Source organism: Balaenoptera borealis, assembly GCF_965194805.1.
Source record: "Balaenoptera borealis genome assembly, chromosome: 20".
Classification (NCBI taxonomy): Eukaryota; Metazoa; Chordata; class Mammalia; order Artiodactyla; family Balaenopteridae; genus Balaenoptera; species Balaenoptera borealis.
The window spans coordinates 34,467,535-34,479,977 of NC_138879.1; the positions used below are offsets into that span (position 1 = coordinate 34,467,535).

At 44.1% G+C, this 12,443-nt stretch overlaps 1 protein-coding gene across 1 annotated transcript in view; it reads left to right on the forward strand.

Moving 5' to 3' along the window:
* The first annotated feature begins 227 nt into the window (after positions 1–227).
* The window catches only part of SCPEP1 (serine carboxypeptidase 1), a 35,770-nt gene continuing 23,554 nt past the window's right edge, over positions 228–12,443 (forward strand). The window contains exons 1-5 of the mRNA XM_082371897.1: positions 228–371; positions 3,283–3,431; positions 7,965–8,054; positions 10,189–10,344; positions 10,689–10,763. Of these exons, the coding sequence (XP_082228023.1) occupies positions 308–371; positions 3,283–3,431; positions 7,965–8,054; positions 10,189–10,344; positions 10,689–10,763 (534 nt within the window). The 5' untranslated portion in view covers positions 228–307. The remainder of the gene's footprint in view (positions 372–3,282; positions 3,432–7,964; positions 8,055–10,188; positions 10,345–10,688; positions 10,764–12,443) is intronic.

A 12,443-nucleotide genomic window follows, 5' to 3' on the forward strand; every position in this document is an offset into this window, starting at 1 on the left:
TTAAACGCCTCTTCCTTTCTGCTTGTCCCCAAAACGGCAAAGAACCACGTACTGGGGCAAAAACAACACCCCGAACACCGTTGCAGGAAACCTAGTGGGCGGGATGGGCAGAGAGCGCGCGAGACGTCGCTAGCCGCTCCACCCTCCCAAGCCCCGCCCACCCCGCCCCGACGCCCAGGCCCCGCCCCTGACCGCCCAGGTCAGGCCCCGCCCCCGTCCCGGCTGGGCCTCGCCCAGCCCCCCCCCACCGTCACGTGGTGAGGCGCGGGGTGCAGCCCGTAGCTGATGCTGGCGCGCGGTATTCATCATGGAGCTGGCGTCGCGGAGTTGTTCTCTGCCGCTGCTGCTGCTGCTCCTGGGCCTGAGCACGGGTAGGTTCGGGCAAAAGGTGCTTCAGCGGCCGGTGCCTCCTTCTCTTCTTTAGGGATGAGAATCTGTTAGTGGGTTTGTGCTTTTTAAAGCATATTCCTTTTCCCCTGTTTCTACCTTGCGTAATTATTTCGCTTTTGAGCCTTACTCTATTTTTTTTTTTTCCTGATTCAAAGTTCTTTTTCTACTTTATTCTGGCTCTGGGTGGTCTGCTGCCCTGTTTCTTCCCTGCGCGTAGGTAGAAGCAGTTTTGCAAAATGTAAGATTTGGAGAAGCTGCTGATCAATGAGGTTTCCACGATCTTAAGGCCACCTCCCTTTTCCTGCCGTGATTGGCTGCTAAATGAGATTATAAGGTCTTTTTATTTTGAGCTGAAACACACGGTACCAAAAGACTCTGAAAAATCCTACCACGAATGGGACGTTTAATTGAGAGTAAGCCTTTCTCCCTCTACCTGATCAGAACAGGCAAGATAATATGTCCCCTCACCGCAGTCCTTTTTGGCAAAAACAAATTCGTGTTTAATGGGATGACTTGCAAATTGATTTTCAGTCTTTTCTTTAAGCAAAATGAGCCCTGGTGTGAATCAAGAACTGAGAATTCGAACTGGCCACAAACTTGCCTTGTGATCTTAGGCAAGTTGCTTAACTTGTTTTCCCTTTTGTAAAATGGGGATATGACCCTTCGGCTTGTGTCTGGGAAATGTTGTCGAATAGGTTGCCCCCCAGATTTTTTTTTTAATATAAATTTATTTTATTTTATTATTATTTATTTTTGGCTGTGTTGGGTCTTTGTTGCTGCGCGCGGGCTTTCTCTAGTTGCGGCGAGCGGGGGCTACTCTTCGTTGCGGTGCGCGGGCTTCTCATTGCAGTGGCTTCTCCTGTTGTGGAGCACGGGCTCCAGGCGCGCGGGCTTCAGTAGTTGTGGAACGCGGGCCCAGCCGTTGTGGCTCGCGGGCTCTAGAGCGCAAGCTCAGCAGTTGTGGTGTATGGGCCCAGTTACTCCGCGGCATGTGGGATCTTCCCGGACCAGGGCTCGAACCCATGTCCCCTGCGTTGGCAGCCGGATTCTTAACCACTGCGCCACGAGGGAAGCCCTACCCGCCAGATTCTAACAGTGGTCACGGGCAGGAAAGGGAGGAGGAGGAGTGCCAGGGGTTAGGTCAAAACGGACCAAGCCTTATCTATCATTTTTAAGGAGACTGTAATCTTGTGTTACTTGAATGTAGGATCTTATAGCCACGTCTATAATAAATATTTTAGCCTTTCTGTTTTGCTTATCAGACCATTTTCTGCTTGTCTTAATCTTCATCCTTAACAAGTTTCAAAACAGCATTGTCTCCTCATATACTCCCTTCTCTTATTTTGGGGACCAGTTTTTGTTTTTTCACTTGCCACAGGGGCAATGAAATTCAAAAAAGGAGGAAGTAGAGGCAGACAACTCCAGTCACCAAGGATCACCCTCTCATCACCTTTCAACATTAGCCTTCTTTACCCACAGAGTAGTATTGGAGAAAAAAAGATACTGTAACTTGAAAGTTGTTACTTTAGCAAAGGTGACATAGAAAATGTGTTCAACCTGCTCTTATACACATTTTGCAGATGCTAGAAAAGTTAACTTTGGTTAACTCTAAATTGGAAGAAAATTGGAGTTGCGGGATTAACGAATATATATATATGGCTTTTATAAATTTTCTGCCAAACTGCCTTCCCAGTGTGCACTTTTGCCAACAGTGCTGAGGGCTGGTCTCCTGTCTCATTGTGGAGGTTGAGCCCCTGCCATCTGTCAAATAAGCAAAGGTTTTTTTAGTGACCTCATTATTGCTTTAATTTTCATATCTTTGAATATTAGTGATGTTAAACATTCTTTCACGTATTTATGACATTCGTATTTCCCTTTTCGTGACGTTTATCCATTTAATTATTAGGATCTTACTTTTTTTGTTGTTGTTGTTATAATTACTATTATTTATTGAACGCCTAGTAAGTGCTAGGTATTGTACAACTATCTTGATTGTTGCAAGGCTCTTGCATTTTTTAGTTGATCTAACGATTAAGGAAATACCCTTTTTCATATTTGTTGCCGATCTTTCTTTGTTGTTTTGCCTTTTATTTATTTTTTTTATTTTTTAAATTTTTTTGATAGATAAGAAATGGATTTATTTAGAGAGAAACACATCACAGACAGAGTGTGGGCCATCTCAGAAGGTGAGAAAGGCCTGCCTTTTATTTTTGTTGTACAGAAATGTAACAAGTTTCTGTCCTCAACTCTTGATATTTTGTTTTATAGTCTCTAGGGTATGCTTTAATCGTTTCCCCATCCAGCGGTCAAAAAGACATTCAACTCTATTTTCATATTATTTCTCGCATCTGAATTTTAAAATTGAAATATCTGATCCACTTGGAATTTATTTTGGTTTATAGTGTTAAGAAAGAACCTACATCTCTATTATTTTTCTTCAAAAATCTAACAGTTGCCCCAGAGTAATATAGTGAGTAATCTTGCCCCACTAACTTGTGATGCTTCTTTAATCGTATATTAAATGAGGAACAAAAATCAGCATGCTGCATTTTGAGATTTTTTCTTTTTTCCCCCAAGTGTAAATCTCTCTCTCTTTTAAACAGAATTATAAACACGTTTTATGCTTGCTGTTAAAAATCCAAACATTACAGAGGGTGTAGGTGAAAACGTGAAAGCCTCCAGCCCCCTGTGCCACTATTAAGTTTGGTATGTTTTTTCATAACTGAGTTTTTGGGGTTTTTTTTCCCTTATCTCCATAACATATTGGAGTAAATAAATTGTCTGAAATATAAACCAAATCATCACTAGCCTAGCCCAGCCATGTCTCCTGGGCTGGGAATTTAACTGGACATAGACATTCTTCCGGAAAATCGAATTGTGTTTCTGTTTCAGGAGCTGTCATCAGCTGGCCCACAAAAGAGGGCAAGGAAGTATGGGATTATGTGACTGTCCGGAAGGACGCCCACATGTTCTGGTGGCTCTATTATGCCACCAGCCCCAGCAAGAACTTCTCAGAACTGCCCCTGGTCATGTGGCTTCAGGTAAAATTGGTTTCACTGCCTGGCCTGAGGTTGAGGCCAAGTTTCCCCCACTTACCACCTTGCTTGCCCTTAAAGGCTCACAGCTCAGCAGTGAAGAACTGATGTGGTCCAGCAGCCAGCTGGGGCTCTCCTAGGCTTGGGGATTCAGCGTCCTTCTGAGGCAGGCAAAGGCGATGGTACAGCCAAGGAAGCCAAATCAGAGAGTGAGAGGTTCTAGCCTTTTACGGGGGTCTTTTTCTGTTGAGCCCAGCACAGGCAGCGGTAGGAACCCTTACTGGAAGCTCCTGAAGACACATTTGACAATATGCTGACAGAAAGTGTTTCTGGAAGGTTCCAAAGCAAAGACTGAGGTACCCTGACCAGCCCTTCCTCTCCCTCCCCTCCCAGTCCTTTCCTAGACCTGAATTCCTTGCCCCTAGAAAAACTGATATTTTGAAAGAAGTCAGCCTTTTGTATCTTAGCATTAAGTGTTGGGCCCTATCCTTCTCCCTAAAGAGTGTTTGCATTTTAATCTTGAGCTCTAGTGGTAGGATTGAAGACAGGAAACTGGTTGAAAATTATTTGAGGGCAGGCAAAGGATCCTTCCTTTCATTCCTGAAATGTCTGTCCAAAGGTGGCCCACACCCACCTGGAAGACCAAGATCTAGGGAGGGGTTGAGGAATGCGGGTCTTGCTTCACCTTCTGGAAACTATAGGCATGGCCCAGCTGGGGCGCCAGGTTCCTCACCAGTAAATAAGGCACCCTGATACTCACCCCCATGGGATGTAAATGTCACTTCCTCCAAAAACGTCATTATTCATAAGCAACCTCCCAGTGCTCCCAGCTTTGCCTTCCAGACCAGTGGCTACAGGCTTCCTGATGAGATAGTGAAGAAGAGCAGTTTGCAGGGAGGGGCCTTTCTCTCTTGGGATTATCGCAAGTATTTTCTTTGAAGGCTGCGGTGAGGCTCAGCCCGAGAGTGCAGATAGGAAAATGTCTCAGAAGAAGAACCCGTCTGTGTGGCCCAGGGAGCTTTTGTGCATCCCGGGCGGCTGGAGATGAAGCTGTGACAGGGCTGTCAGGGAGAGCCGTGCAGTGGACAAGCCCAGTTCTGCCTTCCTGCCACTTACAGCCGTGGCAAAACACTTCCCTTCTCTGGGCTTTGGTTTTCTAATCTGCGGGATTTCAGCGCTTTTCAAACTTTTTATTAATCAGCAGAACTTTTTCCACTCCCAAGTGAAAGCTTGCAGACCAGCCAAAGCAGAAGAAAGAAGTGCTGGGGCCGAGGTTGGGGCGGAGTGCCAAGTCCCACCCACTCAGCCTCCCCTTTGTCACATGCTACCCCTCAGGTACTTTTTGGGCTTCCAGGAACACAATTTGAAAACCACTGAATTTCAGAAACTGCAAACCTTCCTTCTGGTTGATTGCAGAATAGGGCAGTTGTTTTATTTGAATGAGTTACCAACATTTACAAATCAAGACGTTTCCTTCCTTTTTCCAAAAACCAGGAGATGTGATTACTTGGGGCCTGAACTTGCTATCCCGGAGCTGAGCGGTGGGGGCCCTCTTGCACACAGGCAGGAGCTTCTGGAGGAGGGGACCCACCTGCCCTCTTTGCTCCGTGTGGTGCACTTCTGGCCCCTCAAGACCGTGCAGTTTGTGACCTTTGGTTTCTGTGATCTGAGATGCTATTTGATGGTTATCAACTGGCCAGCTGGCCTGCTCTTCATCTCCTCAGAGGCCCAAGGGAAGAGGAAAAGCGTATGATTAAGGAAGAAATAATTAATTCAGGTTAAAAGGAGATCTGTCTTAGCAGCCTACTGAGAATCTGTGCACTGACTTCTCTGGACAGGTCTTTGGGAATCAAGGTCACATCATCTGAGTGGAATAGCTCTGAGTGATGTAGTGTGCTACTTTAGGTACACTTTCAAGTCATTTAAGCGTTTTAGTTTGTCCTTTGACACACTTGCCATATTTCAGAGTCACTGCATAGTCCCGGGCCATGACAGTACCCCATCCCAGAGTTCTAGATGAAGAGATTTTGCAGTGGTATGTTATCAAGTAGAACAGAACAGGAGAATGGGATTTCTCCCACAAAGACCATACCTCTAGGATTCCAGCTTCTCTCCTTTCACTTTGGTCCTATCCCAGCCCAGTAAGTCCACTAGGAAAAAGGGGCCCAGCTTTCACTCAAGGACCCTTGCTTTTATTTTATTTTGTTTTTGTTTTTGTTTTTTTGCTTTGCTTTTTTTTTAAATTGAAGAATAGTTGGTGTACAGTATTATATGTTACAGGTATACAGTATAGTGATTCACAATTTTTAAGGGTTCTACTCCATTTATAGTTCTATAAATATTGGCTATATTCCCTGTGTTGTACAATATATCCTTGTAGTTTATTTTATACATAGTGGTTTGTACCTCTTAATCCCCTTCCTTTACATTCCCCCCTCCCTTCCCTCTCCCCCCTGGTAACCACTAGTTTGTTCTCTATATCTGTGAGTCTGCTGCTTTTTTGTTACAGCCACTAGTTTGTTGTATTTTTTAGATTTTCCATATAAGTGACATCATACAGTATTTGTCTTTCTCTGTCTGACTTATTTCACTTAGCATAATACCCTCCAAGTCCAGTCATGTTGCTGCAATTGGCAAAATTTCATTATTTTTTATGATTGAGTAGTATTCCATTGTATATATATACACCACATCTTCTTTATCCATTCATCTGTTGATGGGCACTTAGGTTGCTTCCCATATCTTGGCTATTGTAAATAACGCTTCTATGAACATTAGGGTGCATGTATTTTTTCAAATTAGTGTTTTTGTTTTTTTCAAATATATACTCAGGAGTGGAATCACTGGATCATGTGGTAGTTCTATTTTTAGTTTTTTGAGAAACCTCCATACTGTTTTCCACAGTGGCTGCACCAATTTACATTCCCACCAACAGTGTTACAAGGATTCCCTTTTCTCCACATCCTCACCAACATTTGTTATTTGTGTTCTTTTTGATGATAGCCATTCTGACAGGTGTGAGGTGATATCTCACTATGGTTTTGATTTGCATTTCCCTGATGATTAGCAGTGTTGAGCATCTTTTCATGTTCATGCTGGCCATCTGCATTTCCTCTTTGGAAAAATGTCTATTGAGTTCTTCTGCCCATTTTTTAGTCAGGTTGTTTGTTTTTTTGATGTTGAGTTATATGAGCTGTTCATATATGTTGGATATTAACCCCTTATTGGTTGTATCATTTGCAAATATTTTCTCCCATTCCATAGGTCTTTTCATTCTGTCAATGGTGAGGACATTGCTCTTAATTTATTGCATGTTACGTGCATTTTTCAATGTTGCCATGTAGTTTATCATAGTTTGTGATCCTAAATAGCAGTGTCACATTCCGTCCTGTAGACATGTCATGATTTACTAACCCATTTCCGTACTGCGGGACATTGGAGTTTCATCCTTTTGCTGTTATAAATACCACTGCAGTAAACAGCTCCCTCTGACTTGTGAGCTTTTTACCACTGTATTAGGAAATCTTAAGATACAGAGTGCATATAATTAGAGGGATTTATAGCCTCCCAGTTTTATAATAGTTAGCTTGATGTCAGTTCAAAACATTAGTTTCATAAAGTCTCTCTGTTGGGGTCCTTTAGTTACCCCTGAGCCCTGACTATGTTGTCTTTTTTTTTCCTTTAGATTTCCCTGTACAGATTGCCCTGGCTTCTGTTTTGCCTGAGCTGTTTCCTTCCATCTTTGCGTATCTCCCTTTCCTATCCATCTTGCACAGGGAGACAACATCCTTTTATTCAAGGCCCTCGGCCTATCCTGTTGGCTCAGATGGCCCCTGAGGTTTTGTCCAGAAAAGCACTGACCATCCTTTCCCCTGACCATCTCCTGAAGGACCTCCTCCCCTCTCTTAGCCCTTAGAACCCATAGAACCTCTGCCTCTCATAGTCTGGGGCCCCAGCACTGAGCTTCTGTTCAGAATCCTGCCTCGCCCCTGGCCTTGGATGCCCACGGTATTGAGTGCTTCCTGCCCTGGGACTTCCGCATTTACTATGTTATATCCTGGGGATCATCTTGATCAAACTGCCCCTCAGTCTGGGTCCCTTGTAAATCCTCAGGGACACTGAGGAGAGGGTGGTGGAGAGTCACAAGGCCCCGGGTCCAGTCCTGGTGGAGCCCCTAATTGCCACGTTCCCTCTCTGGGCCATACTGCTCATCTTCGAAGGGAGAGGGTTTGGACGAGATGTTTTGAAGTCAGCAAACCCCACGTGAGGCCAAGGCTCAAGCTCAGAGAATCAGAGGTAGGAACGTTCCCTCTGGGGGCTCTTAGCCTGGTTGCTTCCTCTTTTTAGAAAGACTTGAGCAGTTACCAGGGGGCTCAGTTAGTGCAGACACTGGATCAATTGTGTCCTGTGTGTAAGGTTGACCCAGCCATCACTGACTCATAAATTGTTCATAGTGAATGGGGTCATGGTTGTAATGACGAAGGTTTGACTAACATTTTCTCTGACTTTATTTTTGTTTGTTGTTTTTTGCTTTCACAGGGTGGTCCAGGTGGTTCCAGCACTGGATTTGGGAACTTTGAGGAAATCGGGCCCCTTGACAGAGAACTCAAACCACGAAGAACTACTTGGGTACAGTGAGGAAGGCCTCGAACTCACACTGCCGTGTGGCCTCCCCCAGGCTGAGTCCCACCCAGCCCTACCCCGTTCTGGGTGGCGTCACAAGTTGAGCGATCCCACTCCACCCCCCTCCTTCTTCCTCTGTGTCCAGGGGGACCTTGGGTACTTGTCCACAGGCTTCCTCTCCGGCCAGCCTCTTCCATTTCTTGGGGCAGCTTAATCCCACACTGGTCACCTTCCCGACTCGGTGACCTTTCTCTCCACTTGCCTGCAGCAACCTCTGTCTACTCTAGCAGACACCCTGGACCTTGTCATTACCCACATATTGGCCATCCCTGCAATCTGAGACGCCAGGGTCCCACCTTCTGGCCACAACCTGCAGTCCTTTCCCCTCCTACTCTCCTGCTTCGATTCTTGTCTTCCTCAGGACTTCAAACCCCTTGTCCTCTGCCCTTCTGATGTCTCTCTAGCTCTCTGTCTCCCCCCGCCCCCTCATTCTTAGCTTCACTTCCTTACCTAACCCCCACCCCTGGTTCCCTCATCCTTCTCCCTCCACATCCTTGCCGCGCCCAGCCTGGGGTCAGTCCCCCTGTCCACGTGCTCGGCCCCTTCCTCCAGGCCGCCAAACACTGGTGGGCAGCACCACACCAGTGGGCAGGGTCCACGTGCTCGGCCCCTTCCTCCAGGCTGCCAAACACTGGTAGGCAACACCACCCCAGTGGGCAGGGTGGGGCTGTTGCTCCCAGCTGGTGGCCCCCCTCTGCTCTGTGCTTCTCCTCTGCTCCTCTCCCGTCTGTTGATGGACACTTAGGTTGTTTTCACCTTTTGGCTGTTGTGAATAATGCAGGGAACATTAGCGTGCAAGTATTTGTTTGGGCCCCTATTTTCAATTTGGTGGGGGGTGGGGAATTGCTGGGTCCTATGGTAGCTCTATGTTTAATACCCAAGTATTGTTAATGTTCTTCATCCACCCCTTTTCCATCGCCTCTCATGGGTGCTTTCAAGATGCACCCCCCCCACCCCCAATCCACTTCCCACATGGTGCTTGAGTGAAACCCTCCAATGCCAATCACTCCTTAGTTTACCATCTTTCAGTTCCCCAAAGATTGGATCCAGATTCCTGGGCATCAACTGGCTCCTGCTACCTCTAGCCACACCTCCCATCTTCTCTCCATGTGCACTCTTCCTTGAGGCCTCTGCGTGGGCCATTCCTGGGCTTGGACTTCATTCCTTTGGTCACCCGGTCACACCTAACTCACCATACTCACCTCTAAGACTCAGTGCGGGAGCACCTCCACCTGAAGATCCCCTCTGAGCCCTTTGATTTTCTTGTCTGTCTCCATACTGGTCTTCCTTAAGCACATTTTACTTACTCTTGCCTCAGGGTCTTTGCACATGCTGTTCCCTCAGCCTGGAACATTCACATACTCACTTCCAGTAGCAGAGTACCCCACTGGCTTGTCCCCAAGCCTCCCACGACTAATAGGGTAATGTGACTGGGACAGAGAGCCTGAACAAGAAGTGAGGAGATGCTGGCCTTGGTCCTGATGCTGCCATCACCTATCCAACTTTGTGACCTTGGACAAGTCCTGGGCCTTTTCTGGGCTTTAATGTCCTGATCAGTAAAGGACATGGCTGTAGTGTGTCATCACTGGGGATCCTTCGGGATGTAAAATTCTATAAATCTAAGCCTCTTTGGGAAAGGTGTTAGAATAAATTCTGTTCTTGTAGTGTTCAGCAAAGCCAGGCCAATGTGGAAACTGGATTCATCTTGAAGAAAACAGAGGTGTGGTATTCCGACCTCTCACTGCTTCGAGCCATTGCTCAGACTGACACCGCATGGTTCTACCTGCACGAATGAATTACATTCAGGACATTTGTAGTGTGTGAAAGTAACAGCCTAGATGCTTCAATCCCTGTGTATATGTTAATCTTTCCTTCTTGCCTCTCCTTTTCTTTGCCTTTCTTTGCCATAGTGGTCTATGTTCCTGTTCCAAATTTTTTTTTAATCCATTTTAGTAACAGATCATAACCACACTGATGTCCTCACATGTGTGGTTTTTGTTGAGCTCATATAGGATGATCAAAAGATAGTTGGTGACTGACTGGCTGATTGCAACATTTGACTTTCCTCTGTGGTTTATAGCTCCAGTCGGCCAGTCTCCTGTTTGTGGATAACCCAGTGGGCACCGGGTTCAGTTATGTGAACAAGAGTGACGCGTACACCAAAGACCTGGCCATGGTGGCATCAGACATGATGGTTCTCCTGAAGACTTTCTTTGAATGCCACAAAGAATTCCAGGTAAGCAAGCTCAGAGGGGGGCTAGCAGTTGCAGCACTGCATCCATCAGATGCAAACTTCCCCGAGAGTTACATGCCCAGCTGATTCCAGAGAAAACCTTTTTGCCCCCAGGATCAGATTGTGGACTCCTGTCTCAGTCATCACTAAAGGTGGTTTTAGCTTGAAAAACATGACCCTGCGGCCAGTATTCTAATTAAACATAATAATCAGATATGGGAGGAAAGATCAGCAAAAGCAGATTTGTTTTGTCTGGCCATTACATGCAATAGAAATTTGAAATTGATTCGTGTGAATTAAAAGGCATTCAGGATATTTAATTCTTTGTAAATTCCTTTTCTTCCTAGACGATTCCATTCTACATTTTCTCAGAGTCCTATGGAGGAAAAATGGCTGCTGGCATTGCTCTAGAACTTTATAAGGTAACAAGGAAGATGACTTTGTTTTGGTGTTGGACAGAAACTGATTATCTTACTTGTTGTAGTCACCTGATAATTGAATATTCTTTGAATAGGACCTTGTACATACAGAGTAAGTCTGTAATAATAACCATGAAAAGTTTCAAAAAGAACAATGAAGTTTGCCCCACCAGATATCGAACAGGCTATACAGCTAAGCGAGTAAAGCAATTTGGGGCTGGCATAGCAATGTATTATATACATTATAATATGTATATATATATTATACGTAATATATAATATATAATACATAATATATAATACATTATGTATTATATATGTATATGTGCCCAAAGGGGCACTTTGGCAGTATCTATAAACTTTTAAAATGTATGTGCCCTTTGACCCAAAAATTTCACTTCCAGGAATCTGTTCTGTGGGAATACTTATACATGTGTGTGTGTGTGTCAGAAGATGGTAAGTTCATCATTGCTTATAATGTCCGTAAATGGAAAACAAGATCAGTGGCTGTCTGTAAAAGATTACTTAAATGAAATACGTGGATCCTTCCATGATGGACACTTTGAAGCCATCAGAAAGAATGGGTAGATCTGTGCATATGTATACATGTATGTATATATATATGCTTGTGAAAACAAAGAAAGGAGTTAGAAGGATATATACCATGTTAACTGGTTAGTGAGTGTGAGGGTGCAGGTGGGGCAGAGGTAAAACTTTTTTCACATTTTCTCCTGTCTCCTTCTGTGATTAAATTTTTTACAGTGAGCTTGTATGAGCTTTTTTTTTTTTAATTGAAGTATACTTGATGGACAATATTATATAAGTTACACATACACAATATACTGATTCACAATTTATAAAGATTATATTCTATTTATAGTTGTAAAATATTGGCTATATTCGTGTTATACAGTATGAGCTTTATTTTTTTAAGATTTATTAATTCTCTTTAAAAATGAACCTTTTATAAGAAGCAGTATAGGTGCATAACAGAAAATTAGAAAATACAGCAAGCACAAATTTAAAAAATTAAAAAGAGATCACCATTGTTAACACCTTAGTGTATAGCCTTTAAATCTTTTTCTGCGCTCTTAGAAATAAGTAAATTTTTTAACCAATAGGAGATAGTAGTATACGTAATGTCTGTAGCCTGCTTTCTGCCGTCACTAGTCCTCCCTTTCCTACTTCAGTAAATTTTCATCTCAAATATTCAGGCTTTAATGATCCCAACACGTCCTTTATGGTCAGTTTGTTTAAGCCAGGACTCAGTCCAGATCCGTGAATTACATGTGGCTGGGATGTCCCTAAAGTCTGTTTTCATCTAACACAGTTCCTTTCTTATGACCCCCATTTGGTAAAGAAACTAGACTACTTACAGAATATCGCATTTTCTGGATTTGTGTGGTAGCATCTTCATGGTGTTATTTAGTTTATTCCTCTCTTCATGGTGTTTCCTACAAAACTGGAGGTCATAGTTAAAGGCCTGATGCATTCAAGGTAAAAGTTTTAGATAGAATATATTATAATAGGTCAGATTTCAGGAAACGATGGCCCATAGGTCAAATCCAGTCCACCACCTGCTTTTATACGACCCATGAGCTAAGAATGGTTTTTACATTATCGAGTGACAGTGGTGGGGGTGGGGTGGATTAAAAGAAGAATAATATTTCATGACACATGAAA